This window comes from Anomaloglossus baeobatrachus, chromosome 5 (assembly GCF_048569485.1).
Source record: "Anomaloglossus baeobatrachus isolate aAnoBae1 chromosome 5, aAnoBae1.hap1, whole genome shotgun sequence".
NCBI lineage: Eukaryota > Metazoa > Chordata > Amphibia > Anura > Aromobatidae > Anomaloglossus > Anomaloglossus baeobatrachus.
The window spans coordinates 54,875,471-54,895,606 of NC_134357.1; the positions used below are offsets into that span (position 1 = coordinate 54,875,471).

The following is a 20,136-nucleotide window of genomic DNA, read 5'->3' on the forward strand; positions in this document are numbered from 1 at the left end:
AACAACTCAATCTTTGTTTCATCAGTCCACAGGACATTCTTCCAAAATGTAACTGGCTTGTCCAAATGTGCTTTTGCATACCTCAGGCGACTCTGTATTTGGCGTGCTTGCAGAAACGGCTTCTTTCGCATCACTCTCCCATACAGCTTCTCCTTGAGCAAAGTGCGATGTATTGTTGACCAATTCACATTGACACCATCTGCAGCAAGATGAAGCTGCAGGTCTTTGGAGGTGGTCTGTGGATTGTCCTTGACTGTTCTCACCATTCTTCTTCTCTGCCGTTCTGATATTTTTCTTGGCCTGCCACTTCTGGGCTTAACAAGAACTGTACCTGTGTTCTTCCATTTCCTTACCATGTTCCTCACAGTGGAAACTGACAGTTAAAATCTCTGAGACAACTTTTTGTATCCTTCCCCTGAACAACTATGTTGAATAATCTTTGTTTTCAGATCCTTTGAGAGTTGTTTTGAGGAGCCCATGATGCCACTCTTCATAGGAGATTCAAATAGGAGAACAACTTGCAAGTGGCCACCTTAAATACCTTTTCTCATGATTGGATACACCTGCCTATGAAGTTCAAAGCTCAATGAGGTTACAAAACCAATTTAGTGCTTTAGTAAGTCAGTAAAAAGTAGTTAGGCGTGTTCAAATCAAGAAATTGATAAGGGTACCCATACTTTTGCCCCGGTCAAATTTTGTTTTAATGCGGATTGCACATTTTCTGTTAGTACAATAAACCTCATTTCAATCCAGAAATATTACTCAGTCCATCAGTTATTAGATATATGAAACTGAAATAGCTGTTGCAAAACCCCAAATTGTTATAAAGAAAAAAGGTTAACATTAATAGGGGTGCCCAAACTTTTTCGTATGACTGTAGCTGCCACCATTGGAAGTCTTCAGCCAGCATATATAGGAGGGGAGCAGATGTGATTTACTCCACCACAAGATGTGATCCACAATCGCTCATAAGCAGACCAGCAGAGATTAACTCTTGTTAGCCTGCCTATGAACTACCAATCTATTGGTCGACTCCCGAGTCAGCCTGCCATCCTGCGTTAACTTAATTTAATGTCATAAATTTGAAGATATGCTGTTAATCGTGGCAAAACCAATAGTACAACATACACCATGACTGCTACTACCGGTAATTTGGTGATATCTCCTTGTTAGTCCATTAGCGCACAAAGTTTACTTTATTCTTTTTGCATTTTAATTTATACTTATGGTGCATTATTCATTTAGCATTTTAGATACTATACAGAGTACTGTAAAAAAACAAGAAAATGAGCCAAAGCAAAAGTAGGTATACGTGCAATAATAAGAGTACGTTCACACTATGGTCATTTAACAGACAAATCCCAAGAGAAAAACACAAAATGAGCATATACTCTACAGTAAGTAAATAAGTAAATAGCAGAACATGTAAAAAGTTCTGATCACAAAACATAAAAGCCATCCCACCGCGACAAGGTGTAACTGGTCTGTAAATGTTTTAGGCGGATGTGGAAAAATGCTATAAAGTAAGAATGCTTTAAAAAATAGAAGTGCTGTTTATTTTTATTAATTAAAATGTAAAGTGAGTGAACAAAATAGAAATCTGAATCAAAACTAAGGAGCACTCTGCACGCTGCGACATCGCAGACCGATGCTGCGATGCCGAGCGCGATAGTGCCCGCCCCTGTCGCAACTGCGATATCCTTGTGATAGCTGCCGTAGCGAACATTATCGCTACGGCAGCTTCACATGGACTCACCTGTCTTGCGACCGTCGCTCTGTCCGGCGACCTGCCTCCTTATTAAGGGGGCGGGTCGTGCAGCGTCACTGCGACGTCACACGGCAGGCGGCCAATAGGAGTGGAGGGGCGGAGGGCCCACCTCCTTCCTTCCGCATATCCTACGGAAGCCGCAGTGACGCCAGTAGGAGATGTTCCTCGCTCCTGCGGCTTCACACACAGCCATGTGTGCTGCCGCAGGAGCGAGGAACAACATCGGACCGTCGCGTCAGCGTAATCATGGATTACGCCGACGCTGCACCGATGATACGATTACGACGCTTTTGCGCTCGTTAATCGTATCATCGAGCCTTTACACACTACGATGTCGCATGCAATGCCGGAAGTACGTCATTTTCAAATTTGACCCCACCAACATCGCACCTGCGATGTCGTAGTGTGCAAAGCCCGCCTTAGTGTAACCCCCCATCAAGAGCATTCTTACATTGCAGATTTTTTCAACGTCTTCATAGAATCTTTGCACAGCACTATATGTACAGTGCATATATATATATATATATATATATATATATATATATATGAAACATAAACTGTATAAATACTGTATGTACAGCACTGTGCAAAAGTTCTAGGCAGTTATAGAAAACCTTCTGCAAAGTATCCCACAAAGTCAATTTTGACATATGTATTTTGTGACCAAAACGTCCAACAAAATAATAATAATAATAATAATAATAATAATAATAATAATAATAATAATACACAATATTGAAGCGTATCACCCTAATAAGCTATGGATATTGGTGGTGGTGTTATTCCTTGCAAGGTCAGGGTGGGTTTTATTTTATTAAATTGTGCTTTTTTTAAATGGTTTTGTCTTTTTGTGTGAAGTTTTGGATACATAATAAATATTACAGAATTTATTTTTGGGGGTGTGCCTCTTTAAAGCCCCTTTCTTCTTGTTTTGGGTCCAGAAATGTAACCTCCAATGGTCTTCTTGGTTGCACATTTGCATGGTGCACTATGAAACCACCTAATGACGACCAAGCCCTATTACTAGGTGAGGTTATGTGTCCCCCCTCACCCCGTCACCTGTAAATCGTCATAGCTTCTAACGCCGACGTTTCTAGTGGAGAATACCTGTATAATACGTATAATACAGCATGCAAAGGGGCACGTCACAGCTATAAATCATAGGCATAAGGAGCATGGTAGTAACACAGAGCTGCGTATGGGGTCATTATTACAGTATCTATCTATGCAACATGGAGATTAGCCAATCCTATAATGTAAGAGCCAGGAAAGGAGGAAAATACATCGAGAACAAAGTAATCGTGAACTTTCAGTTTTGACGGATCAGATCTCCCAATTCTTTATCATGGTTATGAGACACCCTGCCCTGGGTATATTCCTGGGACTTCCTAGGTCCCTACTCCCCATATGTACCCTCTTCTATCAATAGGAGACATATCTGAAACCCAAATCACTCACCATTCAGCAGAAGATATAGGAAACCCAGCAGCAGCCACCTCTCCCCCATGTCTGAATGTGGTGGATTGTACGTTTTTGGGTTCCTCATAGCAATGATAGTCCGTGGTCCCGTGATACAATCATTTCGCAAAACTGGAAAAGGCAGGTCTCAACCCTTTCCTGGTAGGTTGGAGAATGAGAGTTCACTCATAACTTGCACTGTAGTCCTCCCCAGCTCTCAGGTATGTGTAGGAACCAGTCTCACAAGTTATTCGACCCTGGTAGACAATACTCGAATGGGGAAAAATGAGCTGAGGATGACTCAGTGTGTGTGCAGGCAATGTAAGACAGAAAAGGTTTATTTACATACTAGACAATGCCGCCGTGTGTACAGCATGTTAACACGGTCAGTGGGAAGTGAGAACACAATACCCAATAATACCTACAGACACAATACAGAGCCAAACCTGACAACAGCATGACTTCAGATGTTTCGGACGTACAGTAATTAATTGTGTTCGACAACCCAATAAAGTGTCAAGCCAAAAGGAATTTGCAAGCAAGGGTGTATTTTTAGTGAATGCAGGCGTTTGACTTAAAAGGTCCCTTTGCACCCATATGGGAAGACCAATTCTACTTAAAGACCTTGGATGGTTGGGGTCCAGTTGTAGATATTGAATTGGGGCCCATAAGCTTCAAGCTAACCAAATGTTTGCAAAACTTATTACCACCTAAAATGTAGGTAGGAAGTTACTGAAAAGATAACTGAAGCACACTAATACTTCAGGAAGGTGATGCCCCAGTTAGGATATGCTCCTGTAAGCAGGAAAATCATGAAGGCCATCTTGATTAGGTAAGAATGAAATTGTAGAGGATATGTGGCGCCCCTGAGGCTTCCGTCGCCACAGGTCATTGCACCCCATCCAGCGGTGTGATGCCCCATTCTGGGAGAGGAAGAGAGTGAACTCCGGTCCCCTGGTAAATCCACACTACACCCATTGTTAGGTACATACTGGGACCAGGGAAAGTGGCAGTTACCCCCCCATGCTGCATGCTGGGAGGGGCCGTAAGACCCATCCCTGCTCCTATAGGGTACAGCTTAGCAACTGGGGAGGTGGGAGGAGCCATCTGAGAGCAGACACAGAGAGGAAGGTCAAGTTTAGTTAGTCTACCTCAGAGAGTGAGAGAGTGAGCATGTAGTTGGAGAAGAAGAACGAGAGAAAGGAGGGAGGAGGAGGCCTGCTGGAGGCAGGCAAGGAGGAGAAAAGAAAGAAAGAAAGAAGGAAAGAAAGCTCCAAGTCAGACAGGAGCAGAGAAACAGAAGGAGACGCTTCCTGGTGAAGATCCTGGGACCCAGAGGTCCAGGTGACACCACGCAGAGACAGAAGGAGTCGCAGGGCCACGGGTAGTCCTGGAGGTACCACGGGCAGTCCTAGAGGTACCACGGAGAGGTCCTAGAGGCGCCACGGGTAGTTGTAGGCTACGGTGGCCTGTTCCACAATAACATCGGTGGAGGGATCAAGCTGCAACAGGGGACGGTCCCTAGAGACTGGAGGAGTGCAAAATCATCTCCAAACAGTAAAAACCGAGGCCCAGGGAACGTTGTAAACTCCCAGGGCTAGAACCCATAGCAGACTTCCAGAAAAGGGGTAATCAGCCGACAGGTGACCCCCCAGCCTGGAGGATGTAGTGGAGGCCAAGCCAGGTCCATCCTAACAAAGGCAAGGCTAAGGAAGACAGCAGAAGAAAGAGACACTAAGAGAAGGGTACCGGCTTTCACTCTCAGAATCACCCAGAAACGGCGGAGGTCCCTGACAGTGGTCCCAGCAGTCCAAGGGTCCCTACAGCTGTGACAAGAAGTGTGAGTAAAAGAACTTGAACTGCACCCTTGAAGTGGTCTCTGTTATTTCAGCTGCATAGACATTCACAAGCACCAACTGTGCCCCGGGCATTGCTCCACCTGTGGGGAGCAGTACCAGCATTGCTGCCATAACATCACCCCGGAGGCCTCACACAGCAGCGGCGGCTTAATAGCCGCATACCACAGGTGGCGTCACGAACACAACTTTATTCACCAAGCCACATAGTCTACTGACACCCACCAGGGCCACGGAGCCGGGCCCAGCCACCACTGACTACCACCGGACTAGTCCGGCCCGGCACCGGGTGTCCCATAGCCCTGGGGTGGGCGAGTCAGATACAGTTCAAGGTGGCTGAAGAATCCACACCAAGCCTTAAGCTGGGTTCACACTAAGCGACAGCGACAACGACGTCGCTGTTACGTCACCATTTTCTGTGACGTAACAGCGACCTTGTAAGTCGCTGTTATGATCGCTGCTTAGCTGTCAAACACAGCGACGCAGCAGCGATCATAACGTCGCTGTGCTACATGTGCAGAGAGCAGGGAGCCGCGCTTAGCGCTGGCTCCTTGCTCTCCTAGGTACAGTACACATCGGGTTAATTAACCCGATGTGTACTGCAGCTACATGTCACAGTGCAGAGAGCAGGGAGCCGCGCACACTGCTTAGCGCTGGCTCCTTGCTCTCCTTGCTACAGTATACATCGGGTTAATTACCCGATGTGTACTGCAGCCACATGTGCACAGAGCAGGAGCCGGCGCTGGCAGCAAGGGCGGAGGCTGGTAACGAAGGTAAATATCGGGTAACCAGGGAAAGGTCTTCCCTTGGTTACCCGATGTTTACGCTGGTTACAGCTTACCGCAGTTGCCGGATGCCAGCTCCTGCTCCCTGCTCGCTTCATTTCGTCGCTCTCTCGCTGTCACACACAGCGATGTGTGTGTCACAGCGGGAGAGTGACGACCAAAAAATGAAGCTGGACATTCAGCAACGACCAGCGACCTCACAGCAGGGGCCAGGTCGTTGCTGGATGTCTCACACAGCGACAGCGACGGGACGTCGCTGCAACGTCACAGAAAATGGTGACGTAGCAGCGATGTCGTTGTCGTTGTCGCTGTGTGTGACACCAGCTTTAGGATCCTTGTCAAACCATAGAAATTTTGGATGATGAAACTGTTGACCAATGTGGAAGGCTCATGGTGAGGGGTCAGAATGGTGATCTTCTAAACCATTGAAGGAGTGGCTAGAGTAAAGGCCCCATTACACACAACGACGTATCTAATGATATATAGCCGGGGTCACGGATTCCGTGACGCACATCCGGCATCGTTAACGATGTCATTGCGTGTGACACCAACGAGCGACTGTTAACGATGGAAAATACTCACCAAATCGTCCATCGTTGACACGTCGTTCATTTTCAAAAAATCATTGATTGTTGAGGACGCAGGTTGTTCGTCGTTCCCGTGGCAGCACACATCGCTATGTGTGACACCTCGGGAACGACGAACTACAGCTTACCTGCGGCCGACGGCAATGAGGAAGGAATGAGGTTGGCGGGATGTTACGGCCGCTCATCTCCGCCCCTCCGCTTCTGTTGAGCGGCCGCTTAGTGATGCCGCTGTGACGCCGCACGAACCGCCCCTTTTGGAACTCCAATAATGTGAACAAGGTGCAAGACTCAAAAACATATAAAACAAGTCACAATGTATGGGGAAATAATAAAAAGCAGAACTGCTACGGGAATACTAGAATGAAAAATACACCTTGTTCACATTATTGGAGTTCCAGACATACATTCTTTAATTAGTATGCACTTTTTGTCTGAGAACCCTGCCCCACCCATAGCCATTTGTTTCACTTCACATATATAGCTTGGTCCTTTCCTTCCCATACAGAGCAAGTTTTTTAACTGCAGGTGAGGTTACACATAAGTTTATGAACCCCAAAAAAAGAGATTACCTTGCCGTGGTTTTGGGCTCTTTTGCATTGATCAATACAATGGCTAAACATCTCTTGTAATCCTATTATTCATAGCAGTTATGCATATTCCATTTTCAAGTTTTTTCAATTTTTCAGATAGTTAATTGTGTTTTTCATTCTAGCATTCCCATAGCAGTTCTGCTTTTCATTATTTCCCCTATACATTGTGACTAGTGTGCAACTCTTTACATTATTGTACCAGGTATGGAGTAGACCATGCAACGCTCTTAGGATCCATAGCCAACGGAGACTGCGATCTGTATCATCTTATCACAGATGAGGATCCTGTAAGCTAATTTGGTGTTGATTATACTGGAGTGCAAATTTTATAGAAACTTCCCCATTCTTCATTTGGTCTATGTATAGCTTATCTAAGGATGTTTTATTTTGTTTTGTTACCATGTGGGACCCAAGTCTCTCTCTAGAACTGAACCCCATCATCCACTGCCAAAGCCGAAGTGGTAGAAATTTCTATACATGTGTATGGGAATTCAACTATCTATACACTGTCGGAGACGTATGGTAGGTCGTAATACTAAGAAAGATTTCATCCCTATTAGTGGGAAATAGAAAAAGAAACAAGGCTCTCCAAAAGTGGTACCCACATTTACCAAACATTTATGAATTTCCATTATTCTATGAGATGGAAATAACTCCTGCAGAAATTGTAGAAATGTCACGGCCAGTTTCTATGTAATGGTCTCCTCAATAATCACTGATCGGAAACAGAAGCAGCAAAGCTACGTAGCCAAAAATAAGATGGCCACACAGTGCACATAAAGAACTGTCCAAACCCTGGTCCGGATCCATGTGCCATGCCTCCTTTCTCAAATATGTAATCTATATGTGAGCAGCTACACAAAGACTAGTAAGTCTGTGATCAGATAGTTGGGTGCTGCAAGAAATATCACTGTGTTACGCTAGGGATGGGGAAATACTGAGTGAACAGTGAAGAGAGAGGAGAGGGAAGAAGGAAACCTCATTTCTAGGGGAGGGGGAGGTGGTGACCCCTGATAAAAACTTCTGCTGGCCCCTGGCTCCCTTAACCATCCTAGATATGTTCCACACCTATGCATCAAGCAGGATATCTGGCCCTGGCTGACCTTGAACTGGGCCCTAGGTAATGAACGGGCGGGATGAGCGTTAGTCAAACCGACTAAGTCTTACAGAATACACGGGTAAAACAAACAAGGGCCAGCAATCAAACAACTTAGCTCCAAGATGACTTAGGGGCACTTTGCACACTACGACATCGCAAGCCGGTGCTTGCGATGCCGAGCGCGATACTCCCCGCCCCCGTCGCAGCTGCGATATCATGGTGATAGCTGGCGTAGCGAACATTATCGCTACGCCAGCTTCACATGCACTCACCTGCCCTGCGACGTCGCTCTGGCCGGCGACCCGCCTCCTTATTAAGGGGCGGGTCGTGCGGCGTCATAGCGACGTCACACGGCAGGCGGCCAATAGAAGCGGAGGGGCGGAGATGAGTGGGACGTAAACATCCCGACCACCTCCTTCCTTCCGCATAGCTGGCGTGAGCTGCAGGACGCAGGTAGGAGATGTTACTCGCTCCTGCGGCTTCACACACAGCGATGTGTGCTGCCGCAGGAGCGGGGAACAACATCCTAATATCGGTCTTTTCCAAATTATGGAAATGACCGACGCTACACCGATGATACGATTACGACGATTTTGCGCTCGTTAATCGTATCAAAAAGGCTTTACACACTACGATATCGCCTACGACTCCGGATGTGCGTCACTTTCAATTTGACCCCACCGACATCGCAGCTGCGATGTCATAGTGTGCAAAGTGCCCCTTAGGGAGAGGACAGCAACACACAACAACGTTTCTCCAGATGATTACAAGCCGACTGCTTGCAATCAGGACCGTATAGAACTTAACTCTATCACCAGCAACATACGAAGGGGAAGTGCAGGTATATAAAGAGACAGAGGGTGAGGGATAATAATTAGCATCTGAAAGGAAAAGATCTCTGCAGGGTCCTAAAGGGGAAAGAGTAAACCCTAACAGAGAAGACACACAAAACTCCATTCACACCATGGAGGAAAGGATGGAATATCAAGGAGCAGTTTGCGCAGCCAAACGCAGCGACCTTCTGCAGCCGGACACAACAGGGTTGTCTGTCAACCGTGACACATCCGTGAAACATAAGGGGCCTCCTGTGGCCCTCAGGACCCATGCATGCTAGTTACAAAGAAAGCACTCCTCTCAAAAAATTGTGCCATATTGTGATAGTAACAAATGGCATCAGATAAATCCTATTAATTATATTGGGGGTTCATTTGGTTTCTGTTAATTTTAATGGAAAAAATAGTGCATCGTGTTGAGCATTTTTTTCCTTAAAAAAGAAAGGAACGTGTGACGGAGCTTAGTGGAATATTCGATGTAGTTGTGAACCTGGCCTTAAACACACTTCTGTTCTGTACTCAGTCAGTAAGGCAGGGTGTGGGCTTCACGGCAGCTAAAAAATGAAAGTTATTAGTAGAAATGTCACCAGACTATTACAGACTTCAGAAGGTGACGGAGCACAGACAGCCGCTCCCCCAGAGGACAAGGAGTGGTAGGAGAGCTGCACAGAGCCTTACTTCTGCTATCCTGCCTTATCTACACCGATCTCAGTGCAGGAGACGTCATCTCACCAGACCGGCAGTAAGCAGGAACTGTCACCACACTGGCGGTTAGGGGGACGGCTGTAATATTTCCAGATTTTTTTATTTGGATAGTCACCAAAAATAAACTAAAAGGTCTGTAATGAAATCCTACAATTTAAAGGGTTTCTCCAGTGAAGATAAGTCATCACCTAGTAGTTGATATTTTAGAAATCGGTGGGAGTCCGACTACTGGTTCCCGCACTGGTCAGTATAATTGGGGGACATCACTCATGCCCGACCGCCACTCCATTGCTTTTCTATGGGCCTGCCGAGCGCAGCGCTCCACTCTTTCCCACAGCCGCTTCACTGTCCCACTGTGTATCTGCCTAATATCTCCGTCCTCCTATAAAGGCCCTCGTTGATCTCTCAGCTTTCTTGGCTTTAGGGGATAAAAACTAATATCCCCCATAAACAATGCACAAATCTATATAGTCACATTTACTCTACCTCCTGTATGTGCAGCTTCATTGCCCCCCTCTCCCCTTTATATTCACTGCATAGATTAGTGGGATTTAAAAGCCCCAGAAAATCTTCAGATTCATCTGATATGGAGCTCGTGAACATTTCCTACTGCACAGGTAAATAGTGGGATATCGTCCAAAGGGTCCTCTTGTAAAAAAAAAACAAAAAAAAACCAAAAGAAACCTACAAACCACATGGTTTTTGCTGCGGGTACATAGATTTTTATGGATATGAAATCTGCTCGACATTACAAAACCAACATTTCATATACAGCTTTCGGCACAGAGGTTTTACCATCAATGGCTGCGGTTCGGGGTTTTTTTTTGTGGTGTTGTTTGTATAGGTGAAGATTTGGACTCACGTCATGGCTGATGCACACCCAGCTGATGGCAGCTATAATGTGACGGGCGGCTATGATGTGATGGCAGCTATGATGTGATGGCAGCTATGATGTGAGGGCAGCTATGATGTGAGGGCAGCTATGATGTGACGGGCAGAAATGACGTGATGGTAGCTATGATGTGGTGGCAGCTATGATGTGATGGTAGCTATGATGTGATGGCAGCTATGACGTGATGGCAGCTATGATGTGATGGCAGCTATGATGTGATGGCAGCTATGATGTGGTGGCAGCTATGATGTGACGGTAGCTATGATGTGATGGTAGCTATGATGTGATGGCAGCTATGATGTGAGGGCGGCTATGATGTGAGGGCAGCTATGATGTGATGGCAGCTATGATGTGGTGGCAGCTATGATGTGATGGCAGCTATGATGTGATGGCAGCTATGATGTGATGGCAGCTATGATGTGATGGCAGCTATGATGTGAGGGCGGCTATGATGTGAGGGCAGCTATGATGTGATGGCAGCTATGACGGGATGGCAGCTATGATGTGAGGGCGGCTATGATGTGAGGGCAGCTATGATGTGATGGCAGCTATGATGTGACGGCAGCTATGATGTGAGGGCGGCTATGATGTGATGGCAGCTATGACGTGATGGCAGCTATGACGTGAGGGCGGCTATGATGTGAGGGCAGCTATGATGTGATGGCAGCTATGATGTGAGGGCGGCTATGATGTGAGGGCAGCTATGATGTGATGGTAGCTATGATGTGATGGCAGCTATGACGTGATGGCAGCTATGATGTGAGGGCGGCTATGATGTGAGGGCAGCTATGATGTGATGGCAGCTATGACGTGATGGCAGCTATGATGTGAGCGCAGCTATGATGTGAGGGCAGCTATGATGTGATGGCAGCTATGATGTGAGGGCGGCTATGATGTGAGGGCGGCTATGATGTGAGGGCGGCTATGATGTGAGGGCGGCTATGATGTGAGGGCAGCTATGATGTGAGGGCAGCTATGATGTGATGGCAGCCATGACGTGATGGCAGCTATGATGTGATGGCAGCTATGATGTGAGGGCGGCTATGATGTGAGGGCGGCTATGATGTGAGGGCAGCTATGATGTGACGGCAGCTATGATGTGACGGTAGCTATGATGTGATGGTAGCTATGATGTGATGGCAGCTATGACGTGATGGCAGCTATGATGTGAGGGCGGCTATGATGTGAGGGCGGCTATGATGTGGTGGCAGCTATGATGTGAGGGCAGCTATGATGTGATGGCAACTATGATGTGACGGTAGCTATGATGTGATGGTAGCTATGATGTGATGGCAGCTATGATGTGATGGCAGCTATGACGTGATGGCAGCTATGATGTGAGGGCGGCTATGATGTGGTGGCAGCTATGATGTGAGGGCAGCTATGATGTGATGGCAGCTATGATGTGATGTCAGCTATGATGTGATGGCAGCTATGATGTGATGGCAGCTATGATGTGATGGCAGCTATGATGTGATGGTATCTATGATGTGATGGCAGCTATGACGTGATGGCAGCTATGATGTGACGGCAGCTATGATGTGAGGGCAGCTATGATGTGAGGGCAGCGATGATGTGATGGCAGCTATGATGTGATGGTAGCTATGATGTGACGGCAGCTATGATGTGACGGCAGCTATGATGTGATGGCAGCTATGATGTGAGGGCAGCTATGATGTGAGGGCAGCTATGATGTGAGGGCAGCTATGATGTGATGGCAGCTATGATGTGAGGGTAGCTATGATGTGACGGTAGCTATGATGTGAGGGTAGCTATGATGTGATGGGCAGCTATGATGTGATGGCAGCTATGATGTGAGGGCGGCTATGATGTGACGGCAGCTATGATGTGAGGGCGGCTATGATGTGAGGGTAGCTATGATGTGACGGCAGCTATGATGTGATGGCAGCTATGATGTGAGGGCGGCTATGATGTGAGGGCGGCTATGACGTGACGGCAGCTATGATGTGACGGCAGCTATGATGTGACGGCAGCTATGACGTGATGGCAGCTATGATGTGATGGCAGCTATGATGTGATGGCAGCTATATATATATATATATATATATATACAGTTAGGTCCAGAAATATTTGGACAGTGACACAAGTTTTGTTATTTTAGCTGTTTACAAAAACATGTTCAGAAATACAATTATATATATAATATGGGCTGAAAGTGCACACTCCCAGCTGCAATATGAGAGTTTTCACATCCAAATCGGAGAAAGGGTTTAGGAATCATAGCTCTGTAATGCGTAGCCTCCTCTTTTTCAAGGGACCAAAAGTAATTGGACAAGGGACTCTAAGGGCTGCAATTAACTCTGAATGCGTCTCCCTCGTTAACCTGTAATCAATGAAGTAGTTAAAAGGTCTGGGGTTGATTACAGGTGTGTGGTTTTGCATTTGGAAGTTGCTGCTGTGACCAGACAACATGCGGTGTAAGGAACTCTCAATTGAGGTGAAGCAGAACATCCTGAGGCTGAAAAAAAAGAAAAAATCCATCAGAGAGATAGCAGACATGCTTGGAGTAGCAAAATCAACAGTCGGGTACATTCTGAGAAAAAAGGAATTGACTGGTGAGCTTGGGAACTCAAAAAGGCCTGGGCGTCCACGGATGACAACAGTGGTGGATGATCGCCGCATACTTTCTTTGGTGAAGAAGAACCCGTTCACAACATCAACTGAAGTCCAGAACACTCTCAGTGAAGTAGGTGTATCTGTTTCTAAGTCAACAGTAAAGAGAAGACTCTATGAAAGTAAATACAAAGGGTTCACATCTAGATGCAAACCATTCATCAATTCCAAAAATAGACAGGCCAGAGTTAAATTTGCTGAAAAACACCTCATGAAGCCAGCTCAGTTCTGGAAAAGTATTCTATGGACAGATGAGAGAAAGATCAACCTGTACCAGAATGATGGGAAGAAAAAAGTTTGGAGAAGAAAGGGAACGGCACATAATCCAAGGCACACCACATCCTCTGTAAAACATGGTGGAGGCAACGTGATGGCATGGGCATGCATGGCTTTCAATGGCACTGGGTCACTTGTGTTTATTGATGACATAACAGCAGACAAGAGTAGCCGGATGAATTCTGAAGTGTACCGGGATATACTTTCAGCCCAGATTCAGCCAAATGCTGCAAAGTTGATCGGACGGCGCTTCATAGTACAGATGGACAATGACCCCAAGCATACAGCCAAAGCTACCCAGGAGTTCATGAGTGCAAAAAAGTGGAACATTCTGCAATGGCCAAGTCAATCACCAGATCTTAACCCAATTGAGCATGCATTTCACTTGCTCAAATCCAGACTTAAGACGGAAAGACCCACAAACAAGCAAGACCTGAAGGCTGCGGCTGTAAAGGCCTGGCAAAGCATTAAGAAGGAGGAAACCCAGCGTTTGGTGATGTCCATGGGTTCCAGACTTAAGGCAGTGATTGCCTCCAAAGGATTCGCAACAAAATATTGAAAATAAAAATATTTTGTTTGGGTTTGGTTTATTTGTCCAATTACTTTTGACCTCCTAAAATGTGGAGTGTTTGTAAAGAAATGTGTACAATTCCTACAATTTCTATCAGATATTTTTGTTCAAACCTTCAAATTAAACGTTACAATCTGCACTTGAATTCTGTTGTAGAGGTTTCATTTCAAATCCAATGTGGTGGCATGCAGAGCCCAACTCGCCAAAATTGTGTCACTGTCCAAATATTTCTGGACCTAACTGTATATATTTAGTTATTTAATCTCTGTGGTTTTTTTCATGTACTCAGGTTCCTTTTATGTGAACTCTTAAACGCTAATTTTGTCTTTTCCACCTTTGTACACATATTCCCTTGGCTATACGTTAACTCACTTTATAGTTCAGCCATTCCTTTCACATACCCATTGCCACTCAGGTCCTCTCACCAGATACCTAACTTATATATATATATTACATATCTACTATTATCTCTTTTTTTGATGAGTTGGTATACTAGGCATGTGATGTACCTCACGCTTGTTTCCTTTGGTGAATCAATTTTACGTTAGTTCCCTTTTTTCTGTTTTTCAGGCTCAATTTTCACATATCTGTTGTTTTTTTATGGACAATAAAACATACGGTATCTTCTTTCCATTTACCTATCTGTCTTATGAATCAGCACAATATATATTTCCCCCGACGAAACACTAGACGAAACACGTGTTGGGACGCCGGTCCCCACGTGTACACCAGGACTTATTGGCGATCTGCTGTTAGGTAAGCCTCTTATCAACTTGCTGGACAGGAGACTTTGGTTTCTATTGTATTAGCATCTCTTTGCACTGGCATGAGGTTACCGATTAGCTGGACAATAGATAATTGACCTTGGTTTATTGTATTAGCACCTTTACGCTTGTATGAGGCTACCTCTTAGCATTTTGTAAGCATTACTGCAGGTCCGATGTGAGAATTGATATCTATCCTGGGTCACGTGGGGTTCTTCCCCTCCTTTCCTTCACTCACTCATTCTGGTTTATTCTTGAAATCAATGTTATGTATACCCTATGCATTAATAATAATAAAATGTTTTATACATTTGTACCACGGTGTCTTTTGGGTATTTTCATACTTTGGTAAATATAAAGACTCTTTCGTATTGAATGCATTATCCTTTGAGTTGTTGCCTATAACCTATCTGTGGTTCCTTATGCTATAGATCATTGAGTAAGTATAATTATTATGTTTGTTTTGCTTTCTTATTTGATATATCATTACAGCCCTTATATATGAGCTACAATATATTATCTACCTGTAGGTTTGTTTCCATGCACCCTTAAGGCCCCGTTACACGCTACGATTTATCTTACGATATGTCGTCGGGGGTCACGGTTTTCGTGACGCACTTCCGTCGTCATTAGCGACGTCGTTGCGTGTGACACCTACGAACGACTCTCTACGATCGCAAAACTAGCGAAAATTGTTGATCGTTGACACGTAATTCATTTTCAAAATATTGTTCGTCGTTGCGAACGCAGCAGACATATTGCTACGTTTGACACGCTGCCAACGACGAACAACATCATTAGTGTGTCTGTCCTCAGCGACATGGGCGTTTCATTATGAACAATGCTCCACGCCTCCTCCACTCTGATTGATGTCACGCCAGGGTGTATGCTATGGACAATTATACGCCTGTCGTTGCCGGAATCGTTGGGAGGATTGCTGTGTGACGGTGTCCACACGACCGCCTTGGTCAAACAATATATCGCTGAACGATGTTACGACGTTTGTGAGATGGGTACGTGTGACCGCTAAAAAATGACCTATGAGCGATCTCGGCAAATTGTAGCAATGATCTGGGTGTGTCACATCCCTAACAAGATCGCTAGCGATATCGTTGTGTGTAAAGCGGCCTCTAGACATCGCTGAAGTATATGCCACTTTGTACTTTCTCGGCATTATGGTTCCCTTGGTGCCGAACATACGGGGTTCGGCGTATCCCGCGCCTGGTACCTTACAGGGGGGTTATCAATTTGTGATGTCTCACACATGCGCCCATATGTCAGGAATGTTACAAATGTCACAGTCTCCAGGTCTCACACAGCGCATTGTGAGATCGGGAGTGGCTTCTGCTCAGAGTCTATGGAGGTCAGAATGAGGCTCTACAGACTTTGATCGATGGAGTAAGGGAACGTCGTGGGAAGCGCTGGACTATGTCGGACTTGCCTTTGAATACTGCTTTCTAATAAATTGGTGAAGAAGGGACAGTCACAGTATTTCTCTTGTTTTATGTTTTTCAGGTTTCCATTTGTGGATTACATCAGATTCCTTGGACTACATCGAACCTGGATGTTTTTTTTTTTAATAAATTGGTGAACCAGGGATTAAAAAAAAGTATTTGTGTGTTTCTTCCTTTTTACTTACTGGGTTAATAATGGTGGTGTCTGATAGATGCTTCTCCATTACTATCAGCAGGGCTTGATGCCAGCTGACACTACACAGATTACATCAAAAGTATTATCCCGACTGCCACCACACCAGGGCTATGTGGAAGAACCAGGATCAACACCAGACCTGGCACATCTAATGTAATTCGACAATTCTGAGGTGGCTGAGGGCTTGTACTTTTAGGCTGGGAAGGGCCAAATAACCATGGACCCTCCCAGCCTGATATCAGCCCACAGCTGTCTGCTTTACTTTAGCTATTTATAAAAAATGAAGGGGCTCTCAAGCCGTTTTTTTTATTTATTAGGTTAAACCAGGTGAAACCCCCTTTTGTGCCATAACAAAAGATAGTAAAGGGGGCAAGTGTATAAGTTGGGAGATTATACAGTTGCAGGATGACTATCTAATACCTTTCTATTATGTATAGCTTTAAATATTTATATTCCTTTGAGATTTGTGTGTAGAAATTGGACAATCTACAGATGGTCTGTTTTGTTTCTCGCACTCATTGACTTGTATTGGAAAGTCTTGTCTGATATACATGGCCATACGTAGCATGCTGCCATTTTTTTGCTCAGCCCGATTCCAGGTGAGGAAACACTCGCAGATGGACAATGCCACACTGAATGAAATTGGTGCAAGCTTTTATTAGATTTCACTTGCCATTTTTAATCTCAAGTGGGAACAAGGCTTAAAAAACCTGCTCCATGTGGAAGGACACAAGAATGTGTGAAAACGGAGAGCTGGAACAAGTGCCAATGGTGGTAGGCCACGCAACCACTATGGGGCCCGCAAGTCAGGGGGGCCCGGCGCCACTGCTGGCACCGGACACCCCGCCAAGCATCGCACTTTCAATTGCATCGGTAGCGCAGATGCCAATACAATTGAAAGCAATGATGAGAGAAGGCGCTGTGCACTCCGTCTATCATTAATCTCCCACTGTGTCTGTGGCACTCTGACGTCACAGCACAGAGGAGTGCGATGACGTCACTACTGCGCACTGTGCTGAGATGTGCAGAACGGCAGAACAGTGGACACTGGCTGAAGAGATTGGAGCAGCTGGGGAACGAGAAATGAGTATGTAGTTAATCAAGGTGGCCACAGGACTATGGGGTGTATTAAACGATATGGGGGCTGCATAATACTATATGGGGGCTGGATAATATTATATGCAGGCTGCATAATACTATATGGAGGAAAATAAGGGGTGCATAATATTATAAGGAGCAATATAGGACTGCATAATACTATATGGAGGAATATAAGTGTTGCATACCAGTATATAGGGTTTGCATATTACTATATGGGGGCTGCATACTACCATATGGGGGCTGAATAATGATATATGGGAGCTACATAATACTATATGGTGGAAAATGGGGCTGCACAATACTATATGGAGGAATATAAGGGCTGCATACTACTATATAGGGGTTGCATACTACTATAAGGGGGCTGCATACTACCATATGGGGGCTGAATAATGCTATATGGGACCTACATAATACTATATGGTGGAATATGGAGCTGCATAATACTATATGGAGGAATATGGGGGCTACATAATACTATATTGAGTAATATGGGGCTGCGTTTTATTATATGGAAGAATATGGGGTGCATTCTAATACATGGAGGACCATGAGGAGGGTATTAAACTATTTGAAGGACTATGGGGTGCATTGTACTCTATGGAGGACTATGGGGAGTGTATTATAATATATGGAGGACTATGTGGTGCATAATACGATATGAAGGACTATGAGGTGCATTATAATATTTGGAGAACTATGTGGCGTGCATTATAATATAAGAAGGGGTATGGGGTGTATTAAACTATATGAAGAACTATGGGGAGTGCATTATAATATATGGATAAATATGGGGAGTGCATTATACTGTACTATATGGAGGATATGAGGTGCATTCTAATACATGGAGGACTATGGGGTGCATTAGACGATATGGAGGACTATGTGGGGCCCATTATACTTTATCAGGGACTATGGGGGAGCACAATTATACTATATGGAAGACTATGTGGGGCCCATTACTCTATGTGAGGAGCATTATACTATATGGAAGGCTTTGTGGGACCATTATATTATTTGGAGGACTATGAGAGAGCCTTTATTCTTTACATTTATTGGAGGGCTAGTATACTGTAGCCAAACAATTTATTTAATCGTATGAATGTATACCTTACCATCATATAAAAATAAACACCAGACAATAGACAGTGATTGAAAAATATCAAAAGGATAAAAATCAAAGTTGAATATCAAGATTTTCTATATATGCAATAGCGTTATCATTTACAATATAGAAATCCTTCTTGTCACCATGGTAGGATCTCAGGGGGCTCCTCAACAATGTGCTGGATAGTTTGACTATCTGCTCCACAGTCACAGGTCGGAGAGTCATATTTTCCCCACTTATACATAAAATCTGCACAGACGCCAAAGTTTGTTCTGATACGATTTAGAGTAACCCATGTTTTCCTTGGTAGATTGAAGCCTGGTGGAGGGTTTTGTAAATTAGGGAACATTTGGGGATCACCGTTTACTACAATGACCCAAAGTTCTCGCCATTTGCAAACAATTATACAGTCTGAAGGTATGCGTGAGGTCCATCATACTGTGCGGAGAGCTGTGTGGGGCATTTACACTATTTGGAGAGATAGAAGGGGCCATTATACTATATGTAGGCCCATTATACTGTATGGAGGGCTGTGTGGGGGTCACAGTTGGGGATCTTACTGTGTCGGGGTCACCATTCATTGCCAGGGGAGTTGAAGGGGGGTACAGTAGTGTCATAATCCTGTGTGTGTGTGAAGGGTACTGTGAAGAAATTTATCGTACAGTGTTTGTCAGACACTTTTGTTGCCATCATACTTAATGGGTGCAATGTCAGGGAAATCTAGGGGCTTCAATAGGAGGCAATTAATTTGTAATAAGGGCTGTAAAGTTGTGAAGTATGCCCCTCTGTGACTCAGTTGAATATTATTTTTTTTCGCGGGAGGGGGGGAGGGGGAGACAATTAGAAATTCTGCTGTGAGGCCCCATGATTTCTATGTACTCCCCTGGCTGGAACATTCTGTGCAGGCGCCGTGTATCCTGTAAACACTTCCTCCCATGACTGTCTAAAGGTACCGTCACACTAAGCGACGCTCCAGCGATCCCACCAGTAACCTGACCTGGCAGGGATCGCTGGAGCGTCGCTATACAGGTTGCTGGTGAGCTGTCACACAGGCAGATCTCACCAGCAACCAGTGACCAGCACCCAGCGACGCGTGGAAGCGATGCTGCGCTTGGTAACTAAGGTAAATATCGGGTAACCAACCCGGTATTTACCTTGGTTACCAGCGCACACCGCTTAGCGCTGGCTCCCTGCACTCCTAGCCACAATACACATCGGGTTAATTACCCCATGTGTACTCCGGCTATGTGTGCAGGGAGCAGGGAGCCGGCACTGACAGCGTGAGAGCGACGGACACTGGTAACGAAGGTAAGCTAAGGAACCAAGGAAAGGGCTTCTTGGTTACCCGATATTTACATTGGTTACTAGCGTCCGCAGAAGCCGGCTCCTGCTCACTGCACATTCAGTTGTTGCTCTGTCGCTGTCACACACAGCGATCTGTGCTTCACAGCGGGAGAGC

At 45.2% G+C, this 20,136-nt stretch overlaps 1 protein-coding gene across 1 annotated transcript in view; it reads right to left on the reverse strand.

Annotated features, from left to right (window-relative positions):
- LOC142313279 (disintegrin and metalloproteinase domain-containing protein 9-like) overlaps positions 1-3,481 on the reverse strand; it is a 100,111-nt gene extending 96,630 nt beyond the window's left edge. The window contains exon 1 of the mRNA XM_075352272.1: positions 3,227-3,481. Coding sequence (XP_075208387.1) covers positions 3,227-3,314 — 88 coding nt within the window. The 5' untranslated portion in view covers positions 3,315-3,481. The remainder of the gene's footprint in view (positions 1-3,226) is intronic.
- Positions 3,482-20,136: the final 16,655 nt, after the last annotated feature.